The following is a 17,667-nucleotide window of genomic DNA, read 5'->3' as shown; positions in this document are numbered from 1 at the left end:
GTGAACACATCATAGATGCTTCTACATATGTCGCTACATAAATTGAATATGTCTCTATTGTAGATATATGATCAAATTTGAGATTTTTTAAATAAATAAATATATATATATATATATATATATATATATCAATAAAAATAGAAATAAAAAAGAAAATTTTGAAATTTAAAAAAATAATAATAATAAATCTTGATATAAATAGAAACAAAGAAAAGAGAATTCAAGATTTAAAAAAAATATATTGTAAACTATAATGCTTCTTAATAATGTTGAGACTTAATAAGTTATTGTCAAATTATTTATATTATATATTATATGTATATCTGTGTTCATGTTGTATCTACGTGTTGTGTCTAATCCGCAAAGTGCTACATAGGTCATGAGACATCTTGTTTATTAATAATAATAATAATATTAATCAAATTTTAATAAATTATGACTATATATAGACAATCAAGACTTGTATTTGGATGAAAAAATTTAATTCTTGACATTTAAATTACTTTAATTTTAATTTCTATTATTTTTTAAATATTTTGTTTGAATAAGTTAATTTAAATTTTTTAAATTTTAAATTATTAGGTTGAATATGATAATTTGATTCTATTATGATAAAATTAATTTTAAAACTATATTTATATGTTGAAATTTTTAAATTAAATTTTATAAAAATAAATACTAACTGATTTTTAAATATTTAATAATTTTAAAAATAATATTTTATAATTTTAAAAATACTTTTAAATATTCAATAATTAAAAATATAAAGAAATAAGAGATAACATAAAATATGTAAGTGAAATAAGAAAAAAAATAAGAAATTTTAAATTCTTACTTTTTAGAAAAATTTAAAATTTTACTATTTTAAGAAATTTTACAATTATTTAAATTTTAAATTCTTTATAAATTCTCTATCCAAACAAAATATTTCACTTTAAGAATTTGAAAATTTTCAAAATAGATGAATTACTCCATTTAAATTCATCATCCAAACATACTATAAAATTACAGTTACTTGAAAAACATTTGAATTAAAATAATACAGACTAATAATGTAAATACTTCTGTGATCAGATTGTAAATAACCATGTATGAACTACATAGTACCATACTTTTTCTGTGATCAGATTGTAAATAATCAAGTATGAACTACAGTTCCTTCGAGCGAGATGTAAAAATTCGCCTTAATTGTGAATCCATAAGTGTATCCATACACGCTGTTCATCCACAACTCTTACAAAGGATGCATATTCTTACTACTAGAATCAGTTTTTGATTATGTTATGCCAAAAATTATAATAATTAATATATCTATCTTTCAATAAGAGAATAATTCGTTCAATGTAAAGAGACTACCGAGGTATATATTTATCCTTTAAACAATTTTTTTCATACAAATATTCTAGAGTCATATTCCTAACATGCTTTAAATGCTCGGTTATCTAACTAACAGATGATTTCATTAACTAATTGATAATTTATTGCCTCATTGGAGTGTCTCTTTATTAAATGGTTAAAGAGGAAGTCTCCGAATTATACTTCGAACATTAACATTAATGATATTAAATTAAATTATTTCTTTTTATAGTAAATCAATAAATAGATATTGAACTTTCAATGAGTGCCAGGATTTTTGTATGTGTGAATTCGAGAGGATACAGAATTAGAATAGTATGAAAAAATTCCTACTATCAAAAAATTCAAATACAGTACTGTGAGAGTGTGAGTGAGTGGTTTGAAATCCCCTGGTTCTGAATACAGTATCGGGAGGATTTTCAATTCTTATTGATAAAAAAAAATAAAATCTGTATAAATTTAATATTTTTTTAACAAAAATTCTTTTCTGAAAGCCAATATCCACTGATTTCAGAATTGATATATTCAATGCAATATCAAACTATAACTCGAACATCCCTCTGCTTCCACTATGATGTTCCCACTTTCTAATCAAAGTTCTTATCGATTAAAATAACTTGTGCAGTACATTTTGAATAATGAATAATGATAAAGAAATGAATGGGAAAGTAATAGTTACCAACTTGATTTTGCAAACAAAATAAAGAACCATAAAACAGCTCTTATTATGCTTGATATTACTGGACGCTAGCATATTTCCAATTACAACGACAAATCTCAAAATTAAAATCACTTTCATCCTCAATAAAAATAAACTAGTAGAAGAAGCCCAAGACCTTACCACCGACATTCTTTCTCCTAGCCTCCTCATGATCCATGATGCCAGCCGAGGTAGTCAATACAATATACCCAAACTGCATAATTAGTGTACATCAAAAAGGTAAGGTATACATGGAGGAACCATTTACATTCAACATATAATAGTGATCAATCACATATAATGGATAGTTCTACAGTTGATCAATATAATATAACAAAACTTCATAACTAGTGTAAATCCAAAGCTGGGATAAGTGGAGCTGAAAATAAATCAACCATATAATCAAGAGACCTTAACATTAATAAATCCTTACATAAAATTCCTAAACTTTAAAGTAAAATATTCAATATAATGTCATGATAACCCTTTATACAAAGGGTCACAGTTCTCAAATAATTTAGAACGAAGGCAACACATGAAAATACACTTATAAGAACATGGCAAGAACATGGCAAGAAGGGTATGAAACAAAAGGAAAAAGACACTTAAACAGACCTGTCTTGAGGGAAGAAGCCTAGCAGTCCAACCTTCAATCTCTTTGACACCCACATCAAAACGCGGACTAATAACCCCACACTTGTTCAATCTGCCATTCAATTCAACCACGATTTTACCAGCCCTGTGGTCATCGACATATTCAAACTCTCCAATGTATCCTACATTTTAAGGATCAAACACACAATAATTTAATACATAGACTAAATAATTAAACCGAAAAAAACTTTGATTATTGAAAGATACCATGCTTTTGCATCACCAAAAGGAATTTGATAATGACTTTGGAGGATGGCCTAATCATAACTTGACGCTTCCCTCTTTTCTCAGCATTGTACATGCTCTTGAGAGCATCATTCAACACACTAACCCTAACCATAGTCGCTGACACGCAAATTTGAATAAGAATCAATCAACTATATCACATAAACTTAATCAGACTCTAATGGAATCACTTTTTACGAAGGGAGAGAATAATGTTATTCTTACCAACACAGAAGAGAAGAGATGCCTCAGGAAACGGCGGCTCCCGTGCTTTTCGTCAAGAACTGAACAGTACGGAAATAAGAAACTCAGGCTCAGAGTATGTATCTAGGGTTTAGGAGCTTCAAACCTTTTGGGCCTTATTGTACAGTTTTTAGGGAATTGCTATTTACACTCCCAACTTTTACCAATATATTAAATTTTTAACTTTTTTTTTCAAAAATATCCCTAAGAAATAAACTTAATGTGTCTTTTTATAAATTAGTATAAAATATTTTACATGTTAAATAAAAAGGTTGTATTTTAATTAATAATATACTTTAAATTTACATGTCAATCTTATTATAATTATATATAAGAGAAAATATCAAATACAAATTTTATAATATATATTATAAATCATTTTATACTCTATAATATATAATTTTATATAAATTAATATTATATAATACATATTGATATATATTTTGTAAATTAATACTTATTATATTTACTTTTATCTTTAAAATATAATATAATATATTTAGACAAGGAAAGCGAAAAATTTTTATCTTATCTTAATGCTTTTAAATCTAGTTTTATTGTTAAGATAAAAATTCATTAATTAGAATATAATAAGACTATCATATTTGTAGAAAATACAGTTGATCTTTCAATTGTCTCTCAATTGGTAAGGACTTTTAGGCGTGTTTTAGTTGTTACAAAATCTATTTAACTAAGTTTATTGTTTATTATTATTTTTAACTTGTATTGAGTTTGGTCCAAAACAACAATTTTCTACGCCAATAGCTTATAATCATATCATGAGATATTAACTTGTCATCATAGATGATAAAGTAAGTTGATGTCATAAATTAAGTCAACTAATTACTTAACTGTCAAAAAAATATAAAGTAAATAAGGTAATTTAATCTGCTAATCTATCTTATTCTCGTCTTGCCTAACTAGCCAATTTGATAAATTAATTATTTGGGAGAGGACATGTTCAACTACTTAATTTAGTCTCATACTTTTTTTTGAGGAAATTTAGTCTCATACTCTTCTATATTATTTAATGTCTAAATAAATTTATATTTTTATATAATTAAGAAATAATATGTACATTTTATATAAAATAAATTAAGTATTGTATTAAATAGAAATGAGTTAACATTTTTGTTGTCAATTAAGGTATGATAACTAAACTTGTACCCATGAGTACCCATTGGACCCCAATCCAATTTTGACATGGAAATCCTACTTTGATTAAGTACAAATTTTTCTCGACTTGAAAAATTGGGTTCAGGTATGTAATTTTCTACCTCATCTCATACCCATCACACTATTTTTTTTTTGCGAAATATATATATATACATAAATATATAAATATAAAAATTAAAGTTAAATTTAAAATTTTTATAAATATTAAAATAGAAATTAATTCTTTTAATAATTAAATAATTCAAATTACTAAGATGACTAAGTAACAAACTTAAAACTATACATTTAATTAAAAATGTAATTTAATTCTTAAATTTCTATTTTATGAGTTATTTCTTAATTATTATTATTATTATTATTATTATTATTATTATATATTGTAACATAATTATTAACTTATAATTTAATTTATTTAAAATTTATAAGTAAATTAAAATTCAAAAAAAATTGTGATGGGTCCTTGTGGGTTTATCTGAATCCGATAAAATTCGATGGAGATGGTGTAACATCCCTCAGATATGACATGTCAACGGTTCCACTTTACTTTACAGGGTGACACTTTACACAATTTTTCATTAGTCAGAATCTTTCACTGATCAAAATCTTCCATAGATAACCTTTTATGAGATGCTCATCCACTTTTTAGGATTAACGACTAACCCCACAAAGTAATATAAGACTTTTTAGCATATTTTATCCTCACTCACACATCTTATGAAAAAATTTTCAAAAGGTCACTTATTCCTAAACTATTATAAGTCAAGCACGCTCAACTATATAATTTTATATTTATACAATCTTTGAATTCTTCTCACTACAGTTTGTTCAGGTCATTACAAATGGAATGAGTTTTGAATCACATCTTTAAAACCTAAACTCGAACTCGCCCTACCTTTTACGGGACAGGGCTCCATTATCATTCCTAAGTTTTAGTAAATTAATCTGTCACTTCAACTCTAAAGAAATAGACTATATTTTCTCATTCATTTCTACTAGTGAGTCATCAATTAATCTCACCACACTTAATGTGACTTAAAAATGAGTTTGAAGTTGAGAAAAATCGTCTATTTAACTAGCCTTACATTTCGATACTTGATACTCATCTAACACTTAATTCTTTTGAATTAACGTAATTCAAGTTCAAAATAATAAATTAATAATCCTTCATCAAGTCTGTAGTTTATAATCAGATAAATTACTAACTGATAATTATTTAAAATTTTACTTGTGTCAAATTTGACATAATTCAGATCAAGAACACATTTTAATATAGAATTCACATCTTAAATTAGTCTATATATAATTTTTAAATAATATCAACAATTAAAACTCAGTTTTATCTAATTTAATTAATTTCAAACAAACCAACGTAAATGGTATTTTCAATTGAAGGCACCCAAATGCATGTTCTCTACATGTGCATAAGAGGAAGGGATACAAAACTGCTACCGTCTTATCTTAAAATATTGAAAAGCATCACATGACAACGTGTCTTCCTGTCTACTTCAAAATGTAAAGCCTTTCTACCCACAGCTCACATCTACAACGAATATGCTGGAAAGGAACACTTGGTCCTCTTTCTATTTTTCTAGTTTAGCCTATTCAAAAGAACAAACATATGAAACAAGGTTAGAAGTTTCAACTTTAAACACGTTATTCCCCCGACCTCAACTAAGAGTAGGAGATATAATATCTCCCACAAGTAGGGAACTGAAAAAGGATTTGGAAGGGTTTGGGTGTCATCATTGATAGCACCTTGCATAATGTGAATCTTGTATATATATGGCATACGTGACTTCATGAATGCTACTATGATTAGTTGATATTTGGTTTAAGGATAGATTTTTTAGGTTGAGTTACAAATATTCTTGTTATTATATTATATTTTTTTTAAAAAAAATAAGGAGAACTGGCTTACACTTTATAACAACATAAATCAATTGATATGAAATAAATTAAATGACACTAAAATTATTTTAAAATATTAAATTTTATCTAAATTATAACTAAATAACAAGTTAAAAGTCGTTAGTAAATGATTTAATAATTGTATACTTTAACTAAGAATACTTTTAACTTGAATATAAAATTATGATTAAAAATATCACTTTACTTATAAAAGAGTATATTAAAAAAAAAGAGTTATACATTTTTATCAATTAAAAAAATATTTATAAATTCTTACTTTAATATATGTTATTATGATAATATCTAAGATATGAATAGGTGTATGTTTTAATCAAATTTTATTGTTTATTTAATTTAATTTTTAGATTATTTTTTCAAATTATATTAAACTTAAGTAGAAATCATGTTCTAAGAGTATAAATTAACCATTAATTATTAATTTTAAAATATTGTATGAATTATGTTTAAAAAAATTAACATAATATGTAAAATATTTATGGAACAAAAGAGTCAAAGAACTTAAGTTTAGACAAAAAGATATTCTTAACATTTGTAACAAGTGTTGAGGTATGTTTCTCCATAAGTTTTACAACTAGGATTTTGGAAAAACTAAGTTTTTGAGAAAATTAGGAAGAATATGCTATTTGAACTCATAATGTAATGCACAAGTGATTACCCGCAATATTTTTTGCTTTTTCCAGTGATTACCTGCAAATTAGGATTTCTAGTTGGAGAGGAAAAGAAATGATGTGGATCTTAGGTCTTCACTCCTAAATCTCATACCAAGCGAACAGGTTCCAGTAACTATTCGCAATATTTTTCCTTTTATTATTTATCCGGTTTCAAATTCTCAAATTATTTTCATGTTACTTTCTCTTCTGCGTCCTTTATTAATAATCATAAATGAGTCAGTCATGTCTCAATTATTATCAATTATGAATTCACCCAATCTCTCTTCCACCTAAGGCCTTATCCAAGAACAGTCTCCAATGTAAAAAAAAAAAAAAAAAACTATTAATACAAAAATAAAAGTAGATTAAATTTTTCGTCATTTTAAAAATGTTATAAAGACATAATTGTCTGAAAAATTGATAAAGAAGTTTGAGAGTATTCTCTTTAATTTAAGGGTAAAGAAGTATAAAAACAATAACACCAATATATTTTTTATTAATATTATAGATTATAAATTATTATTATTATTATATCCCAGTCTTGTTCCCTTTATGACGAGCTTGTCTCTCTGTTCCTGAACTTACAGAGTCACCACGCCAGACCCTTCTTCAACTTCAACTACATTACATGTTCTCTGTGTCTCTGGGACTCTCTCTCTGAGATCTAAAACCTTTCCTTTCCTTTTCCCACTCTCACTTCTCCATTCCAATCTCTAGAATCCGCTTCTTCAATTCCCCGCTTTCTCTCAAAACGAATCATATTCGCTACCATTTCCTTTTTTCTCTCTGCCTCTGTTTATTATTTTTTATTCATACCCTTCAGCCCCGTTAGTGATCATCGCCACAAGATTAGTTTTTTCCGCTTATTCGCAGCTCAATTCATTAGAATAACTTATTCTCCAACGTGATCTGTATCTGGGGCATTTACAACTATATTTTGGTACTTCCGCCAAATTGTCTATGTTGTTCTTGTTTCCTCTTCTGAATTCTCCGTCTCTTACTCAGTGCTGTGAAGTGTAGTTTTTAGCCGCCAAATTTTACTGGCCTTGTCTTCATATCATTGAGCTCTAAAGTTCTTTATTTTTTACTCCTTAATTTATCCAATTTTCTTTTTGCACCTTTTTTGATTATTGCTTTTTGATCACCCCTCGAGATCAGGGGATTCTAGTGCGGTGTTAAATTAACAGGAAGTGGGAGTTTGGTGATCTGAATTTGAGTCGCGGTTGGGGTTGTAGGATCATTGAAGAGTTTTATGCTTAGTTGCCAAGATGCCACATGATCAGAGAAAAAAGGTAAAGTTACTCGATCAACATACGTGCACACTTTGTGTAGATGTGTGTTTGTGTTGCATTGTTGGATTATGTTCGTGGGTATATTTTAGGTGGGTAATGGGTATTGAACACAATGATTGTTCCTTGTTTGTACTGATTTCTGCATCTTTATGTAGTTTGGATAGGATTTGTACTCTTGGTATTGAGATTTTGTTCTTTCATATCTTCTAGTATTGTTTGGTCCCAGGCTCTGAAAACTTTTTTTTTCTTTTTTTGAATCTCTTTCAATTTTGACTGTATTGTACGTGAGACATTCTGTCTGGTTCCGAGAGTTACTTTGGTTTGTGAGAGATCCTGCATAAAGATTTTTTCCCCCTACCCTATGACCAAACGATTGCAAAATTCCCAATGGATTCTTTAAAAAATAAAGAAATTGTTTCACTGTTCATGTCAGTTTAAATATTACAAAAACCAGGAAACTTTTTTCATGAAACAGCATGTGGAATGATCTACTGTTATATAGTAAATTAGAATCCTTACTCTTGAAAGTGAGATAATCTCGTAACATTCTATCTTTCTTCATCAAATACATGGGACTTATGTACTCCAAATAACCTATCGTTATTTTTCTGCTTTGACTTCCCTTTTATGTGAAGGTTTCAACAAGTTTCACATTGCATGTAATACAACCCTCATCCTTTACCCGGGCTTGCTACAAGTCATGAGACTATTGGTGGAGTTTGGTTTTTGATTGAGAATAATGACGTCATGTGGTCTATGTAGCTAATCTCATTTACATAATGTTTGGTTAATTGTCCACTACTGTATACATTCGTAAATGACAGTTCTCAGAAGCTATACAAAGCTGCTGCTACGTTAAATTAGATAGCAACAATGTGATTTTGGTTTTACGTGGATGTAAAATGAAACAAGCATAAAATTAGATAAGACTTTGTAGTTCTTATTCTTCTAACTTTCCTTTTACGGATAATACTCTCAGTTCATTTTGAGCTTCCCTTTTTTCTTCAAACTTTCCTTTCTTCCAACAATGTTACACTTGCTTTTTGTGGTTGTTTGCAAGTGAGGATCATGATCATGGTGCTTAATTAAACATTGAATTTTCATGAACAAGATTCAATGGTTATTTTTAAACAACCATCAATATATATATATAGACACACACACACATATATATAGATACATATATATATATATATATATATATATTTAAAATTAGAATACATTTTCTGGAAATTAACTTAATCTCTTAGTTTATTCTCTCTTTAAAAAAGACGTTTGTTATTCCTAACTTCTCTCTCTCTCTCTCTCTACTTTTCAAATTCCAATTTATTTGATTAAATTATGCATATCTACTTTATAATAATTTTAAACATTCTTTTTATCTTAATTTGAATTTTAAAATTTTACTAAATTCAAGAATCCATGTGCAATATTTTGGATACTTGTTAGTACAACTAGAATAAGTATAGGCTGTGTTTTGTTTTGTAGTTAGTTTTAGTTTTCCTTTTACTTTTTCCTTGTTACATTTTAACTGGGTGTACTTGAATTTATGCTTTCATGAATAGTTTTGTGAAATCTGCTTGCAACAAATAGAGATTCTATTTGATTTGTTTTCTTTTTTATCCTTATAAATTCAATTATACTTTAATAAATTCAAAATATTGGATTTAAAAGCTCTAGAAAAAAGAATTTCCATTATTGTTAGAGGAATGGGTCTAATAAGCTCTAGTTGATTTTATAAAACTCAATACAATTAACTGCAGTGATATTCATTGTCTAAAAGTTGTTAGCTAGCTTTATTCTCTTCTGTTTGTGGATGGACACAAACTTTAGATGCTGAGCTTGCAACTTTCTTGTATAAATTATATAATAGCTCATTCTGGTTTCCTATATATCTTGGGGACATGGAGCCTCAAATGTGTTGCAGCTCATTTAAATCAAGACGTTGGCCTTGTTTGGTATATTCACAATGTCTAATTTGTTGTGTTATGCAGTCATCTATAGATGTAGACTTTTTTACAGAATATGGCGAAGGGAGTAGATACAGAATAGAGGAAGTAATTGGTAAAGGAAGCTATGGTGTTGTTTGCTCTGCATATGATACACACACCGGTGAAAAGGTTGCAATAAAGAAAATCAATGACATATTTGAACATGTTTCTGATGCCACCCGCATTCTTCGTGAGATCAAGCTTCTTAGACTCTTACGCCATCCTGATATTGTGGAGATCAAGCATATTTTGTTGCCTCCTTCTAGAAGGGAATTCAAAGACATATATGTTGTTTTTGAACTAATGGAATCTGATTTACATCAGGTCATCAAAGCAAATGATGATTTAACTCCAGAGCATTACCAGTTTTTTCTCTATCAGCTTCTTCGAGGCTTGAAGTATATACACACAGGTTATGATCTTTATATTTAGCTAGTTTTGTTTTTAGATTTCCTAATGTAGATTTTTCGTGGTTAATAGTTGCTAAATCACGTGATCATTATGACTGATTTTAAACTTTCTAATGGGCTTGTAGCAAATGTTTTTCACCGAGATCTAAAGCCGAAAAATATTTTAGCAAATGCTGACTGCAAGCTGAAGATTTGTGACTTTGGTCTTGCTAGAGTGGCTTTCAATGATACGCCAACTGCTATATTTTGGACAGTAAGAAACCTTTTCTCCTCTGAAATAGCTTCAGTATAGCTCTCCTTCTATGGTCATCATGCATTTTTTCCCACTTGTTTTCCTCACAGGATTACGTTGCAACAAGGTGGTATAGAGCTCCTGAATTGTGTGGATCCTTTTTCTCCAAGGTTCAATATCTGTTACCGCTTTTATCCTGGATCACTGCTCTCTTTATCTCATATATTTATCACTGCTTGAAATCTAAAAGTTTGAGCACATTGTTCCACACCCCCCCCCCCCCCCAAATTATTTTTTTGTGTTTTTCTTCAAGCAAATATGCCACCATTACATGCATCTCTTCGAATTTTGTGCTTTGTATTATTATTACTATCATCATCATCATCATCTTCTTCTGTAATGTTGATTCCATGCTATAGTTCTTGCTCGTACAAACTTGTCTTTTTTTTTTTTTTTAATAAAATTATTGAAGGTTGTTTTTTTTCAAACTGCTGTTAACAACTTATAAGGGTTGAAGTTATAACATACAAAAGAACCTGTGTTGACACTAGGTTATTTTATCCCTCTATGACACCTATCAATGTTTGTTTCACATGCTAATAAGTTCCAGTTGAAAATGTTTGGTTGCACACTTATATCAGTATTGGTTTGTACCGGTTATTTTGTAGTCAAATAAAAAAATTAAGTTGCTTGTGTTCATGAAATGAAGATGGATAATAAATGTTATAAACTTTTTTCTTTCAGTATACCCCAGCTATAGATATATGGAGCATTGGCTGCATTTTTGCAGAACTTTTAACTGGAAAGCCTCTTTTCCCTGGGAAGAATGTTGTCCATCAATTGGACATCATGACTGATTTTCTTGGAACACCATCACCTGAAGCCATTGCTAGGGTCTGTTGTTCAATTGTCCATCCTTCTAGCAAATTTGTGTGCTTAATTTTGTTACTTAATACAACCTTGGCAGTATATTAACAGATACGAAATGAGAAAGCTCGGAGGTACTTGAGCAGCATGCGTAAGAAGAAGCCAGTTCCTTTCTCCCAAAAGTTTCCTAATGTAGATCCGCTTGCTCTTCGTGTATTAGAAAGAATGCTGGCATTTGAACCTAAGGATCGACCTACTGCTGAAGAGGTTGAATTTTCCATCCATCTGTAGTTCACTTTCCCCCCATCATGTTTAGTTTTAATGGGAATATTGTGTATGATATCATTAGGCTCTAGCAGATCCATATTTTAAAGGCTTGGCCAAGGTTGAGAGAGAGCCTTCTGCTCAGCCAGTTACAAAGATGGAATTTGAATTTGAGAGATGTAGGATAACAAAGGAAGATGTGAGAGAGCTTATATACCGAGAGACTTTGGAGTACCATCCGAAGATGTTAAAAGAACATCTAGAGGGAGAAGAGCCAACAGGATTCATGTATCCAAGGTATTATTGTCCAAACCTGCACCAAAATTTCTGTTTTACTTATTCTTTTGCATGAGTTTGAACACTTTCTGTTGGGATCTGTAAATTTAATAGTGTTGGATATTTCTCCTGATATTGTTATTAAACAATAACACTTGATAAATTTGATCAACATTTTTGTTTTACCCTTTAATTCATTTTATAAATAGAAGTTTGGAGGGTTTATCTTCTTCTTCTCCACTTCTAGTTCTGCATTTTCCCTTTCTTCTAATGAACTCACTGTTTAACATAAGAGAGATTCTGATCATTACTATTGAACCATCCTGTCCATCCAACATCTTCTGAGATAAAAGCATTTTTTTTTCTCCATCCAACTTCTGCGTAAGTTGTTCTTCTCTAGATTCTCAAGCTTCTTAAGCATTTCCTCTGGATACTTTTGTTAATGGGTACTTTTGAAAACTTTCCCAAGTTTAACTGCAATTTCATATTTTTATGGGCTTGTAAATTTGCACTCCTACTTACTTTATATAGTGCCAGTTCAGATTTTGTTTTTTCTCCCGTCTTTTTTCTAACACATTTGGAATAGTGCTGTGGACCACTTCAAGAAGCAATTTGCATATCTTGAGGAGCATTATGGAAAAGGCGGAACTGTTACTCCTCCTGAGAGGCAGCATGCATCACTACCCAGGTATCCTAATTTTTTATAATATTTCTGGAAAATGTAGCTTTCTTCTTAGGCTATTGCTCTTTTATCTTGTCACACACCCATTCAGCCACTCTTGAAATGTGCCATCTGTGCTGATTTGAGACTGTAAATGCAGGCCATGTGTATTGTATTCAGATAACTCAAGACACAATATGGCTGAAGTTGCAGGTGATCTCTCCAAGTGTAGCATCAAAGAAGTTGAGAAGCCAGCCATAGATAGGAGTAGGACTGGTGGTATCCCAATGACCAGGCTTCCTTTACAAGCTCCTCATAATATTCAAGGTGTGATGACTGATGGTACAATGTATTTTGCTCGTCCTTCTTCATTTCTTCCTTCCTATTTCTCATCCTTAATCGACAGGCATTATCTTCAAAGAGTGTTGAGTTTAGTGTTTTGAGGCTTGCCAAATTTTGCTATTGTTATTTGAACCAATAAGTTTTTTTCTGGTTGTGTGAACGTGTTCTTCCTTACTTCTGTCAGCTCACTCTCTTGTCTCTCGGCTTATGTCCAAGTTGTCTCAGAAAGGTGTCCAAGTTGTGTTAAAGGGGTTTCCAAACTATGTTGGAGAGGTATCCGAACAAAAAATAAATAAAATTTTAATTGTAACTCAATGGAGAGATGTCGAATAAGTTCTTGATAAGTGTTGTGTCCGACACAATATTATGTAGATGTCTCGGTACTTCAAAGGATGGTGATATTATAGATCTTGGGTTTCATAAAGAATTCCAAGTTACCATTCTGTTCTCACCCTTCATATGTTTTTCATCCCTTACACCTCTCTCTTGGGTACACACATCTTTACGTGTGAAATTTACTAATAGATGCTTCTGTTGAGTTGATTTTAAATTTGCTTCTTTCTGTTGCTGTCACATGCTTCAGGCATTGCTGCACGGCCCGGAAAAGTTGTAGGTTCAGTATTGCGTTATAACAACTGTGGGGTAGCAGTGACAGCTGAGGCTGAGCAGCGGAGGATGGGTAGAAATCCATCTGTTCCAGTTCAGTTTGCTGCTCCAAGCTGTTCATATCCAAGAAGAAACCCAAGCTGTAAAAATGAGAGAGCAGAAGAGGGGATTGAAGGTGCTAATGGACTTCAGACGAAGCCTCAATACGTGGCACGAAAAGTTGCTGCTGCTGCTCAAGGTGGACCTGGTGGTAGTTGGCATTGATTATTGAATTTGGAAATGTTGAATTTGTAGCCTGCAACTGCTTTGTGTCAGCATACAAGGGTCGCTTGTCCCACATGAAACCCAGATCAATTGTCTAAACCCTAAACCCTAAACCCTTAGCTGATGTTCTATTAGATCTTGCAATTTGCTTCATCAATTTAAAGTGTGGAAGGTTCCACGTGGTCCAATTACGATACTCTTACTCTCTAGTTCGTTAATAACAGAGAACGAAAGATCAGAAAGCATGAAATGAAGGCAGTGCAATTGCTGCTACATGTTTGTGCTGTTATATTTTGCAGAATGTAAGCCGTTGATATTACCTTCCCTTCATATTTTGGGCATCATCCATAACAATGATATTGTATTTTATAACCCACTGGCTTCTTGTTGTAGTCAAATAATTTGTTCCTTCTTTGTAATGTCTCTGTCTCTGAAGATTAATTAGAAACTGGAATTGGTCTCGAGCAAACTCAGCAAATACAAATTTTATTTGGCATTGTGGTGCATGTACACTTTTTTTAATTTCTTTTATTTTTATTCATCTAAATTACACATCTTTTTATTTTGAGTAAACTACCAATGTTTTCTCAAAACCAAGCTCCATGATGCAACACCATGACTCACAAAACCAGCCATGCAATCCCTAAACCACCACACTGCCATACCAAGCCAAAACCATCATTGATTACAACCATGGGAGAACGATGTCATTGTTAATGCCTTACCTTGTTTCATGAAGATTTTGGGGATTACAAACATGGCTACAACTTCTTATCTAACACACAAGGTAATGTACAGATATAATTTACACGTAACATTGACTTAATTAACAAATTTTAAGTATACTTAGAAACTAAATACAATAATAAGTAGTTAAATTTAAGGTTTAAGTTGAATGTAATATATGTCGTGATGTTACAAATCTTGATAAAGTAAAAAACATTTATTTTAGTTCTGTTAACCGGACCATCTCGTGTTATCTACGTGTACATCATTATGCAAATAACATGTAGGCACAAATGTTAACAATACTACAATAGTATAAAAGAACTGTCAGATGCTTACCAACTTTAAAGATAAAAGTAGTAGTTTATTCATTTATTTTTATTATTCTTATTTTTTCATTGACCAATCAGAGTGAAAATGTTAAATGTGTGATTTTTATCTATTTATTTTCTCCTCTTTTTTGCTTTCCTTTTTTTCCCCTCTCTTTCTGCTGTCATTTTCTTCCACTTTTTGACGCATCCTGGAACTTTGTAAGCGGGTAACTTTCCCGAAAAGAAAATGGAAGAATTGATGAGGTGCACGCATGAGCAATAATATAATTAATCAATCAGAACAAAGCCATGACAAAACTTGAGTATAATATTATAGACATATTTTTTATATTATTTTAATTTAAAAAACAATTTTATTTTAATACTTTGCACATATTTTTAATGTCAATCTTCACAATACAATTATGGAAATTAAATTCTAGTTTTATTGAAAAGATAATATAAAAAAACACTTATAATACAATACTTTAAAAATTTTATCTTTTTTTATTTTTAGTTTGGATGACATCATATATCCATCCGTATACTCCAAGGTTTATGCACGGAAGGGTGTCTTGCAACTTACAATCCACAAACAAGAAATTTATTAACAAAATGCTAGTCAACGCGCATTAGATTAGGTTTCTTGAAAGGAAGAGACTCACATAGGAAAGAGTCAAATGCCAATTACTAGTATATAATCATAATAATAAGCTGAACAGAAACTTGTATATGTCTATAAGCTATCATGCTTTGTCCCGCAAATGTTTCCTGATAAGATCATTAGGTGGCAAACTACTCATCATTTTGTCAATAATTTCATTAATTCATCTCATGCCAGCGATTTTGGGTTGAGATATGGATTCATCCTTTTCAATATATTTTTTTTTATATAAAAACTCTTCTTCTTTTCTTCATTTTCCTCAATTTATCTCTAATCAATTTACTTTTAAAACGTCAAATATATGATAAATACAATTTCTATTGATTTAAATTAAAAAGATTATTAAAATGCAGGTATTAACTATTTGCTCAGCTTATCATTATTAAACACAAGTATTCCCTCTTTTATATATAAACAAAAAAAAAATATCTAAAATTTATAAACTTAAATATAAACAAGTTCTAACTAACTTAACTTTATTTATTGCTATCATTTTTAAAAGATATTTTTAAATTAAATATGATTGTTATTTTCAATAAATATTATTAAAAGTAGTTTAAGAAATAAATTTTAGTTTTTATATGAAATTTTTAATATATATATATATGTGTATATATCTCCTATCTTAAAAACTACCCATTTTGAGAAGGAAATTGTATCATCACTCTCTTTGAGAGAAAAATACCCCATTTTTACCACCTTTCCGTGTTCCAATTTCAGTACTAACGAAATTACTGAATATTCCATTTTCTATTCTATTTTAGTCCCTGTCATCTTATTCTCTCCCAAAATACGTAAACAAATTTTAGTCCCTGTCATCTTATTCTCTCCCAAAATACGTAAACAAACACCGTACAAATTGATGGAGTTATTTTATGATATTTGTTTGAGAGGATATTTTATGATAGTTATTTTTTATAAAATTATTACACAAACATACTCTACAATGATGAGATATTGTCCGCTTTGGATCTAAGCCCTCACAGTTTTATTTTTGGTCATCATCCAAAAGGCCTCTCAATCATTGAAGTATGTTTATATTATATAAGTTGTTATTTCTTGTTTTATTTTATCGATGTGAGACTTGTTTGTATCCCAACAATCCTCACCTCAAACAAGGGACCTAACCTTTCATGCAGCGGAATCTGTCTTTATATACACATTATATATTATGAGTTTTTATGGAAGTTATTGGTTGTCACCGAATTCAACCTGTGACTCTGATATCATTGATGAAGTTATTTTATGGTATTTGTCTGAGGGAATATTTTATGAGAGTTATTTTTATAAGGTTATTACACAAACATACTCCACAATGATGAAATATTGTCCGCTTTGGACCTAAGCCCTCACGGTTTTGCTTTTGGTCATCACCCAAAAGGCCTCTCAATCATTGAAGTATATTATTTCTTGTTTTATTTTATCGATATGAGACTTGTTTGTATCCCAACACAAATAAAAGTAAAAAGTAGTGAGTCCAACAGTACCTTCGTATAGCTAGAACTTGATACACTAAAGTTTGATCATATTTCTAAATAGTTAAGTTATTTTTTCTTATAATTTTATAAATTTTATCTGTTAGTCTTATAATTAAAAATATTTTATTTTAGTTTTTTATATATCATTTTAACTTTTTTTAGTTCATTTACATAAAATTTACCCTAAAAACAAAAATCGTTTATTTTATATATAAACTAAAATAAAATAAAATATTTTTTAATTATAAAAAGTAAAAGATAAAGTTTATAAATTTCTAAATTCTAATTCTAGCGATAAACTTTGAGGAAATATAAGAAAGTAAGTTTTATAAGAGAGACATGGAAGTTAA

General features: G+C 29.7%; 2 protein-coding genes across 5 annotated transcripts; one reads left to right on the top strand and one right to left on the bottom strand.

Annotated features, from left to right (window-relative positions):
- Positions 1-2,057: 2,057 nt before the first annotated feature.
- Positions 2,058-3,321, bottom strand: LOC109809054 (small ribosomal subunit protein uS8z/uS8w). Its single transcript, XM_020372274.3, has 4 exons — positions 3,161-3,321; positions 2,918-3,055; positions 2,672-2,832; positions 2,058-2,270 (listed from the first exon to the last, which is right to left on the bottom strand). The coding sequence occupies exons 2-4, from the start codon at positions 3,048-3,050 to the stop codon at positions 2,172-2,174; spliced, it is 393 nt and encodes a 130-aa protein (XP_020227863.1). The 5' UTR covers positions 3,051-3,055; positions 3,161-3,321; the 3' UTR covers positions 2,058-2,171.
- Positions 3,322-7,471: 4,150 nt separating this feature from the next.
- LOC109807935 (mitogen-activated protein kinase 15) lies at positions 7,472-14,644 on the top strand. 4 transcript variants are annotated; one of them, XM_020370670.3, is made up of 11 exons: positions 7,472-7,873; positions 8,092-8,225; positions 10,220-10,628; positions 10,752-10,879; positions 10,969-11,028; positions 11,603-11,752; positions 11,837-11,992; positions 12,075-12,286; positions 12,852-12,953; positions 13,087-13,268; positions 13,852-14,644. In XM_020370670.3, exons 2-11 carry the CDS (start codon positions 8,202-8,204, stop codon positions 14,136-14,138), a joined length of 1,710 nt encoding a protein of 569 aa, XP_020226259.1. In that variant the 5' UTR covers positions 7,472-7,873; positions 8,092-8,201; the 3' UTR covers positions 14,139-14,644. The 4 variants fall into 4 exon arrangements, with proteins under 4 accessions (XP_020226259.1, XP_029129201.1, XP_020226258.1 ...); XM_029273368.2 differs by having other exon boundaries at positions 7,472-8,225; positions 13,087-13,275; positions 13,852-14,024; XM_020370669.3 differs by having other exon boundaries at positions 7,473-8,225.
- Positions 14,645-17,667: the final 3,023 nt, after the last annotated feature.

This window comes from Cajanus cajan, chromosome 5 (genome assembly GCF_000230855.2).
Source record: "Cajanus cajan strain Asha chromosome 5, NIPB_CcT2T_4, whole genome shotgun sequence".
Taxonomy (NCBI): domain Eukaryota; kingdom Viridiplantae; phylum Streptophyta; class Magnoliopsida; order Fabales; family Fabaceae; genus Cajanus; species Cajanus cajan.
Note: the sequence above shows the minus strand (reverse complement) of the source record. Positions and strands in the feature narration are given on the sequence as shown.

What these genes read in the sequence shown, in the direction of transcription:
- LOC109809054 (XM_020372274.3), bottom strand. Translation starts at nt 3,050, where the DNA reads ATGGTTAGGGTTAGTGTGTTGAATGATGCTCTCAAGAGCATGTACAAT. An exon ending in TTTGGTGATGCAAAAGCATG is followed by an intron (nt 2,833 to 2,917) that starts GTATCTTTCAAT and finishes CTTAAAATGTAG; the next exon opens with GATACATTGGAGAGTTTGAA. An exon ending in GGCTTCTTCCCTCAAGACAG is followed by an intron (nt 2,271 to 2,671) that starts GTCTGTTTAAGT and finishes CTAATTATGCAG; the next exon opens with TTTGGGTATATTGTATTGAC.
- LOC109807935 (XM_020370670.3), top strand. Translation starts at nt 8,202, where the DNA reads ATGCCACATGATCAGAGAAAAAAG. An exon ending in CACATGATCAGAGAAAAAAG is followed by an intron (nt 8,226 to 10,219) that starts GTAAAGTTACTC and finishes TGTGTTATGCAG; the next exon opens with TCATCTATAGATGTAGACTT. An exon ending in CTTGAAGTATATACACACAG is followed by an intron (nt 10,629 to 10,751) that starts GTTATGATCTTT and finishes ATGGGCTTGTAG; the next exon opens with CAAATGTTTTTCACCGAGAT.